Source organism: Aspergillus piperis (assembly GCF_003184755.1).
Source record: "Aspergillus piperis CBS 112811 unplaced genomic scaffold BO85scaffold_8, whole genome shotgun sequence".
NCBI classification, from domain to species: Eukaryota; Fungi; Ascomycota; class Eurotiomycetes; order Eurotiales; family Aspergillaceae; genus Aspergillus; species Aspergillus piperis.
Window position 1 is genome coordinate 1,544,800 of NW_020291598.1, and position 18,975 is coordinate 1,563,774.

Sequence of the window (18,975 nt, forward strand, 5' to 3'; positions counted from 1 at the left end):
ACGTCAAATCTGATCTAAACCTGATAGTTACCTGGGGAATAGATGGAGAGACAGATAGATCCGATCGCATCGAATCCCGCTGCACAGCATATGTAGGTCAATAAGTACCACTCCAGTCCAGTCCAGTCCAGTCAGTCCCATCTGTTTTGCACTTACATTTTCGCCTCCGCAATTCCCAGTGTTATGCTTTAGTCGCTGCATAACAAGAAGACATCATCATCATCAGCATCAGCATCATCATCATACTTTTCCGGCTCGGAGAGTTGCTGTGTTGGCAAAAGCGAAACCCGCAGTTCCTTCAGGTCAGGTGTATGATCTTCCCATCCAGTAGAAGATAAGTATGTAGTAGTGCCCTGCAAGTTCGAGTTTAATTGCACCTAACGAATAAGAAATCATATCGATAATTTCCTAAACCACCATTCGGTGGAAGAGGAAACGAACTGATCTGAACAAACAGCACAACTAACTAATAATGAATACAATGAGTCATAAAACCGACTCTTCTCCTTTTTCCTATTTCATCCTCTCGCTTCCTCCCTCCCCTATTGACGTCTCTCTCTCTCTCCCCCTCCCCCATCCACTATCTATCCATAGTACTCCGTATATCCATCTACTCCATCAAATAGACTCGTATTTCTCAGTCCCTCCCCCTAATCCAATAACCAATACCCCCTCCCTCCCCCCTCGACTAACCCAGCCAGACAAATTCCAATTCCATTATAAATCGCAGTGGAGCACAGCCATGGAACCAGAAACCAGAATCACGGCAATTACCAACTGAGTCATGACTGACTGGGCAACACACAAAAAACAAAACATCTGTCGTCGTCATTTCTCATATTCTGACGTAGTTGGGTAACTTTTTTTTGTTTCCTCCTGCATAGGAACAAAGTATATACTAGAGGTGATAATAAACAGAAAAAAATGTAGTCTAGTCCGGAAACTCTATTTAGTTTTTATCTAATGCTTCCCCCTTCAGTTAGATTCATGATTGGTTGGGGTTTTCTCGGAGTCCGCTTGCCCTCGTTCACATACTACTGTATCTGCGAGGAGCTTGAGCCTCGGGCAGCGAATCGAAGATGCCTTAGCGGCGCGGGATCGTCACATGGATCCTAGCAGTACTTAGTACTACTATGTAGTATGTAGATGTTTTCTTGTGTGTGGATTGGTTTCTAAGCTGTTGGATCAATAAGTATAAATAAACAAATAACCAGAATAGTAGTTCACGGTACTAACGATGATGGTCATAGTATTGGCTGAATGTCTATGAGACAATAATACTACTAGTACTACGATCTATGTACATGGAAGCAGTACGTCATTTTCGGCTTTATGCTTTTCTGTCTTACGGCCGAGTTTGATTTGACTGACTATGACTTGCTGTTCAGGTAACTAGCATTATATATTATACCTTCCATTATACCAAAACCTAGTGAGTGCCTAGTAGTCAGGTATACCACGTCTATCATTCACCTGGGGTGCCTCCATTGTATTTAGGAGGTCGAGATGTTCTAGATAGTAGAGGAAATTCAGGCAATATCCTCCGGTTCAGGTTCACGCATAATCGGAATCAGAGGCTTCGGTGGCCAGTCCCTAGTGTAGTCCTTCCACTCGAAGATCGCTGAGAACTTGTGACGCCCCGAACCTACCCAAAAGCCTCCGTCTTCACGAGAACCAACGGGCTGTGATAACTTCTCCCGAGTCGGCAAAATCACGCGCGCACGAGAGTTGGGCGGTATCAACAGGTCCATGTGGAAGCGGTCTGCATCAGTCTCGATCGACCACCGGCATTCTAGTCGCCCATAAGGAGTGTCATACATGGCTTCGGCAGAGTGAATTGCAGGCCCAGGTGTCGGGGCTACCTGGATGTGTTTCCAACCTGGAGCCAGAGGGCTGACGCCGGCCACAGTGGAGTGCAGCCAGTTGATGATCGAACCCAGGGCGTAGTGGTTGAAGCTGGTCATTTCGCCAGGGTTGATGGACCCATCGGGGAGCATGCTGTCCCACCTCTCCCACATGGTCGTCGCTCCCATGGTGATGGGGTACATCCACGATGGGCGAGACTTCTCTAGCAACATCCGGTAGGCGATCTGGGGATGTCCGCTCTTGGTGAGAGCATGCGTGATGATTGGAGTGCCCGCAAATCCGGTGGCGACGCGAAACTTGGCGAACCGGACGAGGTGGACGAGACGTGATGCTGCAGCTTGCGCTGCTTCAGGGGTGGAGTGAAGGTCGTACACGATGGCAAGGCTAAGCGCCGTTTGGGTATCGCCGACTAGTAACCCAGTCGCCGTTATATACTTGGCCTGGAACATCGCCTTGAGTCGATTATAGTCCGTCTTAAACCGTGCGGCATCCTGGCTCTGGCCGAGGACCTGGCTGATTTCGGACATCACCGAGGTGATGTGCACGAGATAGGCATCAGCGACGAGGGTTCCGCTGGTGCGTGCATCCCCAGGTTCCTCGGGCGGCGCTGTTGGGTCTAACCAGTCTCCCAGTTGCCAAAGCTCAGGGTCCCAGAGTCCATCTGAGCCGCGACGGATGCCGCGATCGATCCAGGCGAGCATGCTTTCATATTGACGGCGGAGAATGTCGCTGTCCCCATACGACCGGTAGAGGGCCCAGGGCGTTAGGATCACCACATCGTCCCATACAGCCTGCGGCGTATGCGGCCACAGGGTCTCACTAATGATATTGGGGACTGTAAATGGAGGCACGCAGCCATCTTTCTCCCTCAGCTGCTCGGCCGCGACATCTTGCAACCAGTCGCTCAGCATGCCAGCAGTATTGTAGAGGAAGTTGGCCGATGGGCAGAAAATCTGAATGTCCCCGGTCCAGCCAAGACGTTCATCCCTCTGGGGACAGTCTGTAGGAATGGACAGGAAATTCCCACGCATACTCCACCAGGCATTGGTGTGGAGTTGATTGACCATAGGGTGCGAGCAGGAAAACCATCCGCTGCGGGTCATATCAGTGTGCATCACAAGCGCCTTGATGTTGAGGAGCAGTGATCCATCGCTTTCTTCATCCCAACCATTGACCTGGATGAATCGAAACCCGTGGAACGTATACTGAGGCGACCAATCTACCAGCTCTGTACCATTTAGAATGACCTCGTCGGTGCACTTGGCGTGTCGCAGGGGTCGAACCCCGAGCTCGCCATTCTCTAGCACTTCGGCGTGGATAAAGGAGACGCGGGAGCCCGAGGGCTTGTTCAACGAGCGCACGCGAAGTCGGCCGACCAGGTTCTGGCCGAAGTCGATGACAGTAGCACCGGACGGGGTCTTGTGGACGGAGACTGGAGATATCTCCTCGGTGATACGGACTGGAGGAGCGTTCGGTGCCACCAAGGCCGCGGTTGGGAAGTCAAGTTCCCGGACGGCCACCCAGCGAGAGGCTTGGTCAAGCAGCGAGCAGTTCCAGGTCGGATTCTCTTCACGAGCATCGTAAACCTCGCCGTCATAGATCTCACTCCGGATGATGGCACTGGGAGTACATGTCCAGGTGCTATCAGTACACATGGAGAATCGGTCTCCCTTAGGTCCAAGTTGGATCTCCAGCTGTGCCAACACGGCCAGTCGATCCCCATACAACTGTCTTCGCCCACCAAGGAAGCCGAGGCGAGTGGCGTACCACCCCTCTGCAACCTCTACCGCAAGGACACTAGGGCCTTCAGCATTCAGGAGGGGCGCGATGTCGAACACTTGATAGTTCAAGCGATGGCGATAACTGGTCCACCCGGGCGCGAGACACTGATCACCCACTCGATGCCCGTTGATGAAGGCGCGGTATACTCCAAAGCTCGTGATATAAAGGCGAGCTTTTTCGATGGTACCTGCCGCAGGGACTTGGAACTCTTTACGGAATCGCACCGGCCGTAATGGATGATCCGGCTGTGGTTCCTCAGGACTGGCAATAGGCCGGGCTACCCAGTCAGCGCGGTCGAGTAGTCCACACTCAATGATCCGCCAGGGAGACCAAGCGGTGGCACAGTCACGATGCTGCTCCTCGCCGGCGCTGCACCCGTATGCCCGAACACGGACCTGTGCGATTTCTCGGGATTGTAGTGGGCCACTGGGCCAAGGGACCAGCACCGATGCATTGCTGTTCACATGGTAGGTTTCCTTTCGAGATCCGGAACGAACAACTTCCACTTCGTAGGCCGTCTGCTCCCAGTCGCGAGGACTACTGTCGGTGGTGAGGAATCGCCATGACAGGCGCGGAGTCGCGGTTCCAATGCCAAACCCGGTTGAGTGTTGCTCAACTGTAGGGGTTTCAATCAAGATCTGGCTGGTCATGGCCGGGGAAGATATAAGGAGTGAAGTACAACAAGAAAGTGACAAGAAAGACCCATATCATTTATCAGCATAGAAAAATTTATGTGTGATGCATGCATGCCAACAAACCGCAAGTAGTCGCCTCTCGCGCATCATTCCCACGAAACCCCGAAGTGGCTCGGAGTAACCCCGCATACTGTGTCAACCTCACCCCAGCACTAGACATGAACCTTGAGGCTTCATTTTCTTCCAAGGCATGTGGGAAACTGACATGGTGTAAGATAGTGAGTCTCCTCGCGAGATTGATTCCTGACGCTCCCCGCAAATGAATTACTATGATGATGTCCCTATCCAGGAAGTATAACAGACAATACTGGTAGGAGAAGAGGAAAGAATACATAACTTTAAGCAATCATAGTTTAATTGAGTCACATGACTACCACGTGTTGCTTTCTCTGGAGGTATCCTAGCAATATTATTCTACAGAGAACTTGGGGTAGTAGGAATACAATGCTAGAGGTTCCGTAGAAAGGGTGAGTCTGAATATTAGAATCGTCGTCTCTTTAGATCAGTTCTCAGGTAGAAGCAGTTTCTTAGTTCTTGAGGAACCAGTCAAACATGAAATGATAACCGCTGTATAAAGTTGTATCGACTTAATATACTTCGTAAGTATATCTAAGTATGGAAGAAAAGATTATATTAACTCTTCATTAAATCGATAAGTGTTGAACAGCCAAACTCAACAGATGCTCATGTCTCAGCAATCGCTCCAACCATAACATAAACCCATGTTCGCTATCTCCCGCAATGCACCAGGCTCCTGAACCTAACCAGCCCAAAAGTCCAAAGAGAAAGAAAGCTCATCGACTCATAAGCGTTCAATGGTCGTAGCTGGAACCAAAGCAATGCTGCTAAGACGAGATAAGACAGAAAAAAAATTACAATATCTCCAGATCCTCGAACTCGACCACCAACCCTTCGTTCGCTGATGCCGCCGCCGACGATCCGGCCACCCCCGGACCATTGGCCATCGCCCACATCGTCCCGGTGCGAGGCAGACTATGCGGGCGACTGGCATAGACGCCCACGTGGACGAACTTGTCTTCTACCCCGTAGAAGAACCATGTTACTTCCCGCAGCTTCTTCCACGTGCTGCTCACGGCCGCCGGGCTCGCTGCATACGGCACCGCCGATGGATCCTGGTACCATATCCAGAGCGAATGTCCGACTCGCTCCAATTTGATGCGTAACGAATGCATGGCCGATGGACCGCGATCGGGGATCGACAGTGGTGAGAGACACCAGTCCGCGCCGTCGGAGGTTGCGCTTACCGACGATGCGTTCATCGTGCCCGAACTGAACTCCATCCCGGCCTTGACCCATTTACAGGGTCGTAACGGTTGAGGGTACCCGGAGCGGCCCGATCGTGGAGTACTGTCTGGCGAGAATGATTGCGGCGCAGCTCCGGCAAAGATCACCAGACCACCCTGGTCCCATTCCATTTCCCAGTCGGCCGTGACAGTGACCTCGGCAACTACAAATGGGCTCCGCAAGGATGTAAACACGATAGGAGCCGTTGCAGTATCCCGGTTCGGTGGCTTACGCCAAAGGTCCGTATTTGGGCCGGCGGTGAGAGTGAAGTATTCCATGCATGGCGGTAGCGAAAATGTCGAGGGCAGATTCAGCGCCGTAAAAGACGAACTGCTGGGGGGCATTTTCCTTATCTCCTCTCGATTCCTTCGACCACTGGAGTAACCACTAAAAGACGTCCCCTGGTTCGTTGCGCGAATCTTCCGTGCTACCAGATGACACTAAGTAGGCGAGTCACTCAAGGGCCCTCTTATCCTTACTTTAGGTTTGCACTTAGAACTTTGGGCGGAGAGCTCGTGGGAGGGTAATGAGCGATGCCCGCTGAGGGGGAGGGATGGAAGATGAAAGAGAAAAGAAGCGTGCGGTGTGGGCAAGATTCAGTTCCGATTCCACCTTGAAGCAAGGGATTCCCGACCTCTTGACGACGTGCTCAACGTCAACCTGCCGTTCTGGGCCCTGAGAAAAAGAAAGGTGAAGGCAGGGAAAAGGAGTCGGTAATCAATAAGCTAGTAGCAAACCAAGCCTGGTCCGGGCGCCCAAGTAGTGTCTGGGGGGAAAAAGCAAAAACACAAATGATTGAAAACCGCTAGACTATGTCAGGGTCAGTTGAAAAGAGTCCTATAAAAAAAAAGGAGATGCCCGGAGTGGGGGGGTTGGTAAGGCGAGGATGGGAGACGTACAGTTAGCTGGCTGTGCGCTGAGACACGCACGAACAGTACCAGAACAAAGACTTATAGCCAGTCCAACGCGACTGGCGGTGATCTGACAACATCCCAGCTAAAGAAACCAGCCCGTGGCGATGCCACCTGAAGGACCGCTTTATAGAAGAGTCAGGTCAGGGAACCAGCGAGCTGGCCCCAGGGTGATGGTCTGGGCAGAAAGAGCGATGTCCAACCAGACGAACCACGGCGCTGGAACAGGCGATCATTGCTCGACAGTATCCAGGAACCTGGGTAGCACGGCGACCCGTGCTTGCATCTTCCTTCCTTTCTTTGCTTTTCTGTGCCGTTCTCTTCTTCTGGTTGCCCTTCGCTTTTCGCTTTTTCCTTATTTACTTTTCTTCTTCTTTGCTTTCCCCTGCCTGGTGCATAGCGAAGGAGTTCCCGTCTTTGCAGGTTTGCTAGTCCAGCCTGGGCTCTGGAACTCGCCGTCCAATGCAGACCAGTTCAGGAGTGGCGGGTCATCCTGCAGCTTTGGGAGACAAACAGCTTTTTGGGGAGGACCACGCAAGTCTGAGTTGTGGGAGGGAGGGTCGCCTTGTTCAGGGCAGCTGAATGTCCAGCTCCCATCTGCACGAAATTTCAAAAGCCCAAGCGGGTCGGGGATTGGCTGTCAGAATTGGAGGGGGAGGATGTCGTGGAAGAGCTGAAGCCGAAGTGGAGGGAAAGTTGGGTTGTGCGAACGAGAAGGATTTAAGACGGGCAATTTGTTGCCACATCCACTCGGAGGCCACGATGGTCAGCAACCACCGCTCATCTTATCTACTTGCTTTCTCTTCTTCCCGTCTTCCATGGCCAGTCAGCCGTGATTCTATTTTGGCCTGCTTACTGCCGTCCGGGAGGCATACGCATGTGGCCCTTTCGGGTTGCGGGTGGTTGTGCACACCATCGCGCCCGTACCTCGAAACATTGGTCATGGATCAAAAGGGCTGCATCGCTGTCGCCTAGTGCACCATCCTATGTATGAACATCCCCCGAGGCCTGAAGAACTGCGGCCAGAAATTAAATGGTTAATATGCTTACCTGCAGGTGCAGGGTGTTCTTGGTTTCCGAAGTCAGCACACCGTCATTGGCCTTATTCGGGGCTAAGGCATGGTGACTTGGAAAATCCCCGTCGAACTATGACTTGTCACGATCCGAGGCGCCTGGGCAAAAAAAAGGCGTGATTCTTTTGACGAGGCTGTTAGCTTATTGTCTATACCCTCTCCGAAGGCTAGCTTTATAAATCCACCTGCCACTGTTTGGGCAACCAACGGTGTTGGCAGGCGCCCAACTTGAAGATAAAAGCGCTAGATCTCCGCCCTGTCTGGCCCCTTGATGCTGCTCTGGAGTGTGGATGGATCAATGCTGTCTGCATTATACCCTTCGCACCCGGTGAGCTTTTCTGGAAAGCCACGGACTTATCCCAGTTATACAGATCTACCGGTATTGCAATGTGCTTGTGATTACTGACGTGCTTTTTCCAAGCCGATGAAACTAAAAGCCGGACGGGATATCAATGTGGACTTTGGATGTTCTTTTTAGACTCGCCTAATTTCTGGATTAAAATAACCACCAAGTAGGCATATCAACTAGTCGTCACTGCTCCTGCTCACCCTTGATCTACTACTTGATATTCAAGGGAATCTTAAGCTATCCAGAGCAGAGATTGGAGGCACTCGTACTAAGATCAAAGCGGGAATCCAGACGTTTAAGCATCTCTTACACACTCGGCAGACTTTGCACAATCTCCTGGCATATACAATCAACTGCAGCGACATTCCAAATGCAATATGGAATCACAATGTTCCGGACTGATATATGCACGGATCGGCGGGATGTGTGAGGATATAACATGGGTCCAACACTTTTTGTGACTGATTCAAACCAGACTGCAGCACACCCTGCAGAGAACCTTGTACTATTCAAACATGGTCAAATAGTACCTTGTTGCTTATTGGAGTATATACTCTGATGATCACCTCAACTACTTGGTACTTCTGACACTACACTGCTACCGAATATTATATGACAGTACATATTAGTATTGACCAGCTGAGAGTCGGGGATCCTACCCAACCAAACCAAATAAATTACATTACATAGCAACATTTTCGATGACTTCCCACAGCAAGTAAAGATGTATTCAAACCAACATCCACCCACCGTAACTGCCAATGTAGATATGTATACCCCCAACCCAACTACGGCACCCCACACCCCACCACCACGCAAATCCCGGGTGCAGTTTAGTCTAGCACTACCAACCAAGCAACTGGCGTCATCATCCCTCCAATACTCTCCACCCATCATCCATCCAATACTTCCTATCCCGACATACTTACTCCCTCCCATCAGACTATCTTTCACCACCTTTCACCATATCTCAACATATAACCGCTCATACTCACTTCTCCCTTCAACCTCCCCCCTCCACCAAAAGTAATAAAAGCAAGAGAAAATGGTCTGCTCCAAATGCCAAAAGAAACTCAAACAAACGGAGCTCGCCACTCCCGGCGTGAAACGCAAAACAGAAATGTACTATGGCTCACCAGCCACAACGCTCGGTGGTAGTAGCAGCAGCAGTGGCAGTGGTGCTGGTGCTGGTGCTGCTGTTGCTGGAGGGAAAGCCAAGTCTAGTACGTTGGGGAGTACGGGGATTGGGAAGGTATGTATCAATCCATTTTATTCCTTATTTCTTATGACTATTACTATTATTGCTACTGCTATATACCGTGTTGACGATGCTAATATTGTATAGAGCAAACTCCTCAGCTCCAAAGCCAAGAATCCCTACGCGGCGTATGCTTCCTCCTGTGAGGTTTGCAAAACCAAGACGGAGCAGGGGAGGAAGTATTGTCAGCGGTGTGCGTATCAGAAGAATGGTTCGTTTTCTTTCTTTTTACATTACTATTGAAGGATGATTTGGCTAACGCCGTATAGCGTGTCCGATGTGTGGCAAGGGGTTGACGGGGAGTTCGTCGAAAAATCAGCCTGCGATTACGGGGCAGAAGTTCAACTTGAAGTAGTCATTAGTTATTCTTTTCTGCATTTAAGATACCTACTTATGTCTATTGTCACTATAACTGGGAAGGAATCTGCATGGCGTTTGGTTGATTCGGAAATAGTCTTAGGAACAAGAAAGGTCTTCATTGCGAATAGAAAGCGAAAAGAAAACAATAAAAGCTAGTTATACATGACCGACGAGATGATATATGCAAGACTCAGACCTGCTGTACTACCAACCAAGGGCACAAAACCCCCTCGGGGAAAGAAACAAGTCCGCACAACGACAACTATCCATATCCATACACTACTACTCCATCACACCTAAGAAACATCGGCTTACCGATCGGCCAGCATGTTCTTGACGCTGGCGTAGTACTGCGGCTTCACAAACTTCGAAATCTCGTCCTTCGACAGCCACTTGAAGTCGGTCAGGTTCTGAGCGTTTCCGGAAAGGTCGGCCTGGCCGGCCATGATGCGCGACTTCATGAAGAAGACCTTCTCGCCTGCGGGGCCGGTTGCCAGCTTGCTCGGGTTGCGGAAGTTGTAGACGTAGTGGCCCACGGGGTGGTAGCCGACCATCCAGGTGTTCATGTTGACACCGGCGGCTTGCTCGAGGGTACGTTCGGCGGCCTGTTTTCAAATAGCGTTAGCGCTCACTGCCGCTGCTGAAACACCGAGCAGAGTCAGCGGAACTTACCTGACGGAGAGTCTCTTCAGCCACAATAGGAGAGCTGGGGAACGTCCAGAATCCATCCTTGGACTGCACAAGGAGATAGAGAGTCCTCTGCAGTGCCCGGTTGAGGCTTCTCTGATCGTTCTTCTGGTCCGCCTCCGTCACCCGGGGGAAGGGCCTCGGGATCTCTTCCTTCTTGCTGGTGTCCTGGGAAGTGGCATTGACCGTCGACTCCGCATCCTGCACAAGCATCTCCACCTGGTGGGCCGGGTCCGACTCGACGGCTCCAACGAGGAGTTCATCGTTCCATGCCTCCTTCGAGTACGGGTTGTACTTGCCGATGTCGCGTGCGGGGGTCTGACGCTCGCGGATCTTGCGCTTCCAGTCCTCGTCAGCGGGCGTTCCACGCTTAAAGTAGAAGTATTTCGTGAAAGGTAGCTGGAGACGCTCGTTCAATCGCTTCTGGTAGAAATAGTACGCCTTCTCGAAGTCGGTAAGGTCGCGGGTGATTTGAGGGGGACGGGAGAGGACCACGCCGGCCTTGATGGTATGGGTGGGCTTCACGACGGGGAAAGCTGATGCGGCGGTGGAGGGAGTTTCTGTGGAAGCCTGTGTAGAGGCCGTGGCGTAATTGCGGCGGACAAGCGTCTCTTGACAGCTTCTGCACACTCTGGGATCGGAGATCGCAGGCCCTGGAGCAGTCAGTACGGACACGCATTGGTTTTGAATTTCAAATCGGCAAGCACGTACGCAAAAGCGACGCTACGCGCCTGGCACCATTGGACCCTGACGACATCTCCAAATGTGTTGGTTATATGCTGGGGTACTTGTCAACAGGTCCGGAGGCCGACGATATAGCGAGAAAAGTTGGCGGTCACCTGCGAGGGAGCGTCGGGACGGAGCTAGTCCCGACCGGGCTAGTATGTCATGTGACCCATCATTCCGCTTGGTTTAAAAGTTCTGCAGTGCGGCCCATTTCTGTTCTTTTCTTCTCTACGGCACCTTTCCTTATCATCACTGCGTTGAGTAACCACGACCAGTCGATCATTTTCCGGTGCTCAGAGCGGTTTTTGCGGCCATTTTTCGCTAGCGGTACCTTCTCAAATCAAGGCGTACTGTTAGATAGACGCTGCATACATTCATTCATACGGCTTCGCCTATGGAGACTGTAGCTGTTGCTATTCAATCATGCAAACTAGGTATTCTGGTATCTAGGAGCTACTTTCCTCGTAATCATGGGATGTAGTTAATGGTCAACGCTCATTGGGCATGTTGGCTGGCTTTCAAGAGGGCCTAGCCAATGTGGCATACCCTCTCATTCGTACCAAAGACGCGCAATTTGTTTCCATAAATCTCCCAGAATTGCGCGCCTAAGCGTGGAATCAATCGGCCCTCGTCGGCTTTCTTCTGTGTCTCAGGAGAGTCGTGGGGTGTCAAGGATATTCTGGTTACCTCGCCAGCGTCCTTGCCGCCATTGTCTTGGACAACTTTTTCAACTTCAATAGAGCCGAACATAATACGGACGTTGTTCGACTTGGGACCTCTAGGTAGGACGACAGTAGCCTCGAAGTCGCCGATGACCTGCTTCGTGGGCTCCTTGGACTTTTCACTGGGTTGAGGCATCTCTGGAATTGTTGGCGGAATTCCAGAAGTTCCCCTGTCTCGGAGCTGGGCAGAAAGTTTTATGAAGACCTGAGCAGTGAGCAAACTATCAAAGCCGGCTTCGTGATCAATGGCCCGCGTATTGTACTTGGTAAACTGAGGGTGTATACCTGATCGACATTAGTGAGGAACGACAACATAGTTATTGACCTACTTATTGCTGGTGTTGGCTGTGCAGCGAGGCTGTCATTGATTTCCTGTAGGGAAGACCTGGGATTAATGGAGCCACAATTGTGGGTAGCCATATACTTCGTATCCATCAACACCGGGAACATCTTGTGAGCCATGGCTTGAAAATCCTCCACACGGTCCGGGAGAGGCCCAAAGAAGCACCGACAAAAGTAAATCAGGTCCGTGAAGAGATTGTGGCCCACCAGAATAGGTCTATTCTTCTGCAAACGCTGCTTCACCCTCCGCGAGAAGTCCTGGAGGGAACTTTGGGGGTTCTCCTTCGAAGACGACATCAAATTGATGAAGCAAAAAGGCTCGAGGTTGGTCAGATCGCCCCCAGCTAGCGCCTCCGCGATCCATCTGAATCCAGTCTGTTTCCAGATCCTTTCTTGTACCCATTTCACCCTCTGGTCGCGAACGGCCTTCTCGCGCTGTTCGTCGTAGTCGATTATCTGTATAAATCCTGGCTTACTGACAGTCACCAAATTCGGATACTCCACTTCGATAAGCTGATGAACAAGCCTCTTTTGAAACCTATTGAGGTCTGTCGGCATAGATTTGGGGTGATTGGGTGGAGCAGGTCCATTAATAGGCCGAGGCGGCGGGATATTAAGGTAATTGTCCCGGGCCTGCTATCACGGTCAGAAAAGCAGTACTAGTAAATGTGACCGAATTTATTACTTTACCAAGCGCCAGCCAATCATCTACAAGACGGCGAGCATCCTTTAGAAAAGCTATAGACTCATGCTCATGGTCCGCGACATCCAGGGAGCTGCGTGCTGTCGTGCGTTCATTTCTCTGCATGACTCTGGCCATTATTCGACTTTCCTCATCTCTCGACAAGTAGGTAACGCCATTCTTGTACAATTCTTCCATGCTAAACTTGTTTTCCAGGAGGAACTCGACGGCTAAGTAGATCGTATTAGGTTAACGGGATGCGGGCAGCTTTGAAACGAGCATACCACTGCTTTGGAAGGAACAGTTTCGGTCTAAATCCAGCTTCCGATCGATGATTGGGCTCAAGTATAGATTATACGGCTTCAAGGTGTACGTTTCTGTGATTGCGCTATTAACCCATCAACCTGGAGTGGTGGACATGTGTGTCTAACCTGTCTCCGGATCCTCATGGCAGATAGTCAAGCCAACTTGTAGTATTTGGTATTGATCAGCAGAATTCTTGACTTCTTCATAGCGCTCTTGCAAGGTGCTTCTGCTCTTGGGAGAAGGTCCGAGGCCTTTGGCGATGCCAGAGAATTCAAAGTCTATAGATACGAAACAACAGGATGCCAGGTCATCCAATACTCTGGGCAGGTGGTAGAAGAATGTTTGGGCGGATATATCCATTGTTTTCGGCAGCTCAACGATGCAGTAGCACCGTACAAAGGAGAGTGAGAATATATAAAAGCTTGAAGAGTGGAAGTAAGGCAGATACAAGGGATGCGTATCTGGCTATTGTGTTAATGAATAGGTGAATCAGGACGGAGTAGTAGATAGTGGATCAGCCTAAACAAAGAATACTGTGAGATCCCCAGTCAGAAGCTTGTCATAAAGAGTCGGAAGATTCTAGACCCGGTTGCACTGCAATACCAGAGAAGGAACAGCCGAGACACAAGCAACGAATTCCAGCAAGATTCATGAATGGATGAATGATGGAGAGGGGAAGATCGTCACTGGATTCCCGCGACTGGAGCTGTGCCTGGAGGCCTCAGGCGCAGAGAGTCTATTTTGGGGAGTTTCCGACAGCGGCGTCCCGTGACATCAGACCCCAGACTCTCGGCCAGCGAAACGCATGAGCCGAGGTGATGCTGAAACTCCTCCAGTCCAAGCATTGTTCTTAGCCCAACTTAGTGTCACGCTGTTCCCTCTACCGTCCCAACCACCCAGAGCTCCAATTCGATCGCATCCATTTATTCCTCGTGCAGTTTCTGCCTTTATTGATAGCCGCGCACGTTCCATTCGATTTCCCTTCTTTGATTCATCTTTCCGATCCGTCGCATTTTCCGCTGGCGGTGAACAATGGCCGACGATAGTTCCTACATGTCGGCGTCCCAGTCGCAACTCCTCTCCTCGTCCACATCTTCATTGTCTCCCTCCAAGCTTTGCTCAAAAACATATAAGAAGGCGTCAAATCTCTTTCTGACACTACGGTTACAAGAAGCACTTTCAGCCCTTGAGCCTGCGATTACGGTGGTCAGGGGAGCCGACGAGCAGTTCGTCAATGGCGATGATTCCGTCGCGCCCGTTGCTTCAGCCCAGCCGACCTGGCGGATTAAAGTGTGGAATCTGTACATTACACTCCTGAGCCAAATCATTGAATTGGGTCCTGAAGAAGGCAAGAAGCTGTTTGGGCAGAAAGAATGGAAGGCCATCTCGACCACTGTTCGCGATGGTGAGATCTGGGAGACCGTTGTACGCACGGGGTATAGAGGCTTGGAGGGATCAGTGGATGCAGAAGTCGTATATAACCTGTCAGTTATCACGTCGGATTCCCAGCTACTTTTCATTACTGACAATCGTCGTTTACCGCAGAGCAACTCTCCTGTTGAAACACTCGCCTTCACAGAAACTCAATCAACAACGGCTTGAAACATACCTATCGTCTTACGGACAACCCAATCTGGACATATCAGACCATCTGACTAGTGGCTCATCTACACCGCGGGCAAATGGTGGTACGGATACCCCGAAAGACCTGGCTGCTAGGGTAAGAATAATCGAGCTGTTCACCCTACATGTTCTTCCCGCAAATGAAGAGTGGGAGTATGCGCAGGAGTTCATCAACCTGAGTGAAGTTCTCGATGAGGACCGGAAGGAGCTATTTCTACAGACGCTAGAAGGCCTGAAAGAAGAGAAACAGCAAGGGGAGCTGCGCGCCGCTGCCCTCCAGCGGGAGAAGGATGCCGAGCTGGAAAGACAAGCGCGAGAGGCAGAGCGCCGCAGGGTAGAGGAAGCCGAGGCTGCTGAACGTGCGCAGAAAGGACATGGACGCAGCGGTAGTGAGGTGGATTACGGGATTGAGAAGACCTATCCCAATGGCAGCATAAAGGGCAAAGGGAGGTTCGCAGAGAAGCAATCCAGCAAACCAGGTACCTCCGCAGGTCGAACGGCCTTCTCACCTCCTGGCTCCAAGAATATCAAAAAGACCGAGAAGCCCGAGGCGCGGGCCAAGCAATCACGAGCACTGATCAACGTGGTGCGCAATATCCTAAAATACGTCAGCAAGAGCATCGCAGGCAACCCATTATCATTCGCGCGGACGCTTCTGTTCATGCTCGGTATCATAGCCGCATTAAGCCGACAAGACGTGCGGGAGCGCATCCGGAGGATAACAGGCTCCGGTTGGCAGAAAATCAAGGGTACTGTCGGGATGGGAGTGAAAGTGAGCTACATTTGATGAGCAATGAATTCCGCCCTTTTTCCCTTGTCTATATGCCTTTCTAGATATCAAACGCCAAGGACTTGTCATTTCTCCTTCCTCGACTGCGTGATTGGGGCACGCGGGCTGCCTTTATGTTATATACGGTTCCATTTCTATGTAAACTCTATGTGCTGAATGCTTGTCTATGCTTTATTACGATTACTTATTACCTTCCTGGGACAAATTCACGCCCGCCCCTTTGCTTTTATTCTCCAGATCCGTCCCGCACGCAGCTTCAGACACTGGACAGTCCATCTTCTCCCCATCGTCATTTGCGTTTCCCTCTCCACCACACTCCACATCACTCACACTAGCACTCTTCCTTTCAACCCGCCGATGCCACCACTTGAACATATGCACAAAGAAATGCGCCACACAGATCTGCTCCGTGGTATATAGCAGCACAGGCACAGACGTCTTCGACTTGATATACAGACTCAACGGGCCCCACATGGCATAGAGCAGCGGAATTCCCAGCGCAGTACTCTTCGCCGGACCACAGAAGCACACGGCAATAGTCTCCTGAGGGTTCATTTGCTGAAAGGGATAGAATGTCTTCCCTTTCACCGTTAACGACACACCAGAGATGATCCTCGGCGGGCGAGAACAATAAAAGCAAACAGCCGTAAGGAACATATACAGCGCAATGTTGAACAAAACCACGAAGACAATACTCGAAGCGGAAAGAGTCTGGAGCGCTCCTGTCGCGAAACAAGAAGAGAAGGTAGACCTATACATCACCAGTTAGCCAACTATTACTGTCTTTAGAACTATGCGTGTCAAATCAATCAACTTACCAAACCAACAGAATCAAGCATGCAGTGCTAATCTTCGCAATGCGATACTTGGCCAACACCTTGCCCACAATATCCGGCCAAACCCAGCGAATCAACTGACCGACCACCAACGGCAACAACACCGCCAGACCCAACTGCTTAAACACATCGCGATACATATCGGAGAGATTCCCATCCCCAGTTCTCCAGACATCAAACTCCTCCGACTTCGGCAGCAAAGTCACCGTCCATCCAGCGGTGATAAACGGGCCCAAGAAATTAGCAATAATGACCTCCACCAGCGCCGCGGCATCATCACCGCCCGCCGAGCGAGTCATGACAACATTCGAAGCAATAGTGGTAGGAATGCAAGCCAGGAAGATATACCCAGCCAGCAGGGCGCGATCGATATGTTCATCTGGGTCACCGGCCAAGATAATATGCACGATAGCAAGGATGAAAGCCGGGATAACGAGGAATGATAGACCCTGGACAAGAACATGCAGTCGCCAATTAAGGAGGTGGATGATAAGCTTTTCTCGAGGCACGCTGAGCCCGGAGATCAGGAAAATGAGGGCCATTGCGCCATAGAGAATGCTATACTCGGAGCGGATGATGCCGCCGCTCTTGGCGACGTTGGGGAAATAGTAGGCCAAGACGCAGGCGACTCCGATGCCGATGAGGAGCCATTGGTGGAGGATAAAGAGGGCGATGGTCTTGAGGGTTCGTGTTGTGCCCCTGGTGGATGTGGGGTCATGGTTGGATATGGACATTGCTGCTGATGCTGCTCAGCTCATACGGGATGAATGCCGATAATAGGAAATTTTCATATCTTGGCTTCAACGTCAGAAAAGCGATCCCAAATCTCCAAAAGAATAAACCAAATCAAGAAATTCCACATACCAACATTGTCGCGTGGTGGAATGTTGAAAAAGAAGGGTAAAAAAAAGAGCCTAGCACTCGGATCATGTCCGAGCTGGGGGGCTGATAAACTGATAGGCTGAACGATTGTCCATTTTATCGGTTGCTTGACGCGATCCGGGGTTTGGACCACAACTATCAGTAGTGCGGTGCAGCGTAACCAATAGAAACATAAAGGAATGAAAGTACTCATTTAGTATTTATACAGTTATTAGCGATAATGAGGAAACACGACATCTGAACTAGCGATATTGATCCTGAAGGGGACTCGAATTATATAGTGGGGTTTTCCCATAGGCTTATTGGGATTAAAGATATCGGTTCATCCTTGGCATGGGTTTCCACAGTTGTCGGTCACGCTACTACTATTCGTCTACACCAACAGATCTATAGATAATGTTTATACTTATGATGAGTCTCTTATAGTTGCTATTGGGGTATATTCCCGATAGAATACTAGTAACTTATACCTCAGGCTCTATCCAGATAAGGCTGCATATTACTATGTCCCGCACTCTTACATACCTAGTCTCAAGTCCAAGACTCAGATCGGAGAAGATTGGATTCCATTTATACTACTACATGAAGTGTGAGCTGAGAGTATGTGACCAAGCCCTTCCTACTCCGACACTGCACGTACATGTCTCTCCGATGGACAAACCCACACCACCATTAAACAGACGTAAGATATGGGGCCATGACTGGAATCACATAACAAGACAAGAAAGAACATGATAGGGACTATACAGGAAGACCCCTCCGCACTACTTAGGGTAGCATAGAGCGATGAATAATCAAAATAACAGAGATCATATGCTAGTTAACTAAAACTAACAACAATCTACTGACTAACCGTTCATTATACTTTGACATGTGAAGATCTGGGGGAGCGATCGCTTTCCCTTGTTTTTAGTATTTTTATCTTATCGGTATGTCCCCTCTTCTGTTTTCTTTACTATTATTATTATTTTCTTTACTCCCCGTTTTGGTTGTTCAGGGACATGCCGTGCCTGTAATACATTTCTCCTCGCAGTTCGAATCTTTTTTCATAAGTTTATTTCTCTTAATAATCTCGTTATGTATGCTCGGAAGAATGACCTCCGGGGGGCGTGGGTAAATCATGAACCGTGGGGTAAACCTTCAGGAGAGGGGAACATGCATAATCCCGTGACTTGCAAAAAAGGAAGCAACGAAAAGGTAATATACTAGCTGGAAAGGGGAAAATCCCTGGGGGTCACAAGATGAGAGGCATAGTTCTTTCTCTTGTTTTTCCTTTTATCACATTCAGACTGTAATTATTATCCATCCCACACAGGATGAACATTTCCTTGCTATTAACCACTGTCGGCACTGACGGACGGAGAAAGGACCTCGGCTGAAGAACGACCCCAGGCTTGGCCCGGAATTACCCGTGGAAATTATAGGACTGGTGCACCAACTTCCTATCCCCCACACTTTAGGGTCACGGTCTTGTCTCGGGGGTAAAGAAAGCCATGTCACAAGCTAAGGCTTTCTATGTAAGTGAGTAGGTAGCTACTGCTGCTTACGACTGGCAGATGACGACGATATGCTGGAAACCAAGCCATTAGGGAACTCTCCAGCATGTGAAGAGTACGGTCTTACCTGACATTTGGGAACCATGATCTTTGGTTCCGGCTTACCATTGGCACTCTGAGGTCACTTTTGGCCACGCCACCTTTAGGCCACAAGGACTAGAAGTGCCAATGTGCGCGCCGTTATTCGGAATGACTTTGTGCAGCTCCCGATGCCTCGGGGTGAG

General features: G+C 50.2%; 6 protein-coding genes across 6 annotated transcripts; 2 read left to right on the forward strand and 4 right to left on the reverse strand.

The window, feature by feature from the left end:
* Positions 1 to 1,333: 1,333 nt before the first annotated feature.
* BO85DRAFT_449335 (alpha-L-rhamnosidase) lies at positions 1,334 to 4,641 on the reverse strand. The gene has a single exon (XM_025660144.1). The coding sequence runs from the start codon at positions 4,296 to 4,298 to the stop codon at positions 1,530 to 1,532; it is 2,769 nt and encodes a 922-aa protein (XP_025516154.1). The 5' UTR covers positions 4,299 to 4,641; the 3' UTR covers positions 1,334 to 1,529.
* A 574-nt stretch (positions 4,642 to 5,215) lies between these two features.
* Positions 5,216 to 5,992, reverse strand: BO85DRAFT_438423 (uncharacterized protein; the record flags this gene model as incomplete). The annotated part of the gene is made up of 1 exon (XM_025658668.1): positions 5,216 to 5,992. One exon carries the CDS (start codon positions 5,990 to 5,992, stop codon positions 5,216 to 5,218), a length of 777 nt encoding a protein of 258 aa, XP_025516155.1.
* A 2,767-nt stretch (positions 5,993 to 8,759) lies between these two features.
* On the forward strand, positions 8,760 to 9,784 carry BO85DRAFT_449337 (cysteine-rich PDZ-binding protein). Its single transcript, XM_025660145.1, has 3 exons — positions 8,760 to 9,233; positions 9,327 to 9,450; positions 9,509 to 9,784. The coding sequence occupies exons 1-3, from the start codon at positions 9,027 to 9,029 to the stop codon at positions 9,592 to 9,594; spliced, it is 417 nt and encodes a 138-aa protein (XP_025516156.1). The 5' UTR covers positions 8,760 to 9,026; the 3' UTR covers positions 9,595 to 9,784.
* BO85DRAFT_420905 (CAF1 family ribonuclease) lies at positions 9,655 to 13,750 on the reverse strand. Its single transcript, XM_025657909.1, has 7 exons — positions 13,190 to 13,750; positions 13,043 to 13,135; positions 12,762 to 12,988; positions 12,064 to 12,709; positions 11,573 to 12,019; positions 10,272 to 10,939; positions 9,655 to 10,204 (listed from the first exon to the last, which is right to left on the reverse strand). The coding sequence occupies exons 1-7, from the start codon at positions 13,422 to 13,424 to the stop codon at positions 9,911 to 9,913; spliced, it is 2,610 nt and encodes an 869-aa protein (XP_025516157.1). The 5' UTR covers positions 13,425 to 13,750; the 3' UTR covers positions 9,655 to 9,910.
* A 253-nt stretch (positions 13,751 to 14,003) lies between these two features.
* Positions 14,004 to 15,649, forward strand: pex26. The gene is made up of 2 exons (XM_025655328.1): positions 14,004 to 14,548; positions 14,610 to 15,649. Exons 1-2 carry the CDS (start codon positions 14,097 to 14,099, stop codon positions 15,472 to 15,474), a joined length of 1,317 nt encoding a protein of 438 aa, XP_025516158.1. The 5' UTR covers positions 14,004 to 14,096; the 3' UTR covers positions 15,475 to 15,649.
* An 8-nt stretch (positions 15,650 to 15,657) lies between these two features.
* Positions 15,658 to 17,047, reverse strand: BO85DRAFT_370968 (uncharacterized protein; the record flags this gene model as incomplete). The annotated part of the gene is made up of 2 exons (XM_025655983.1): positions 15,658 to 16,228; positions 16,296 to 17,047. The coding sequence occupies 2 exons, from the start codon at positions 17,045 to 17,047 to the stop codon at positions 15,658 to 15,660; spliced, it is 1,323 nt and encodes a 440-aa protein (XP_025516159.1).
* Between the last annotated feature and the right edge of the window lie 1,928 nt (positions 17,048 to 18,975).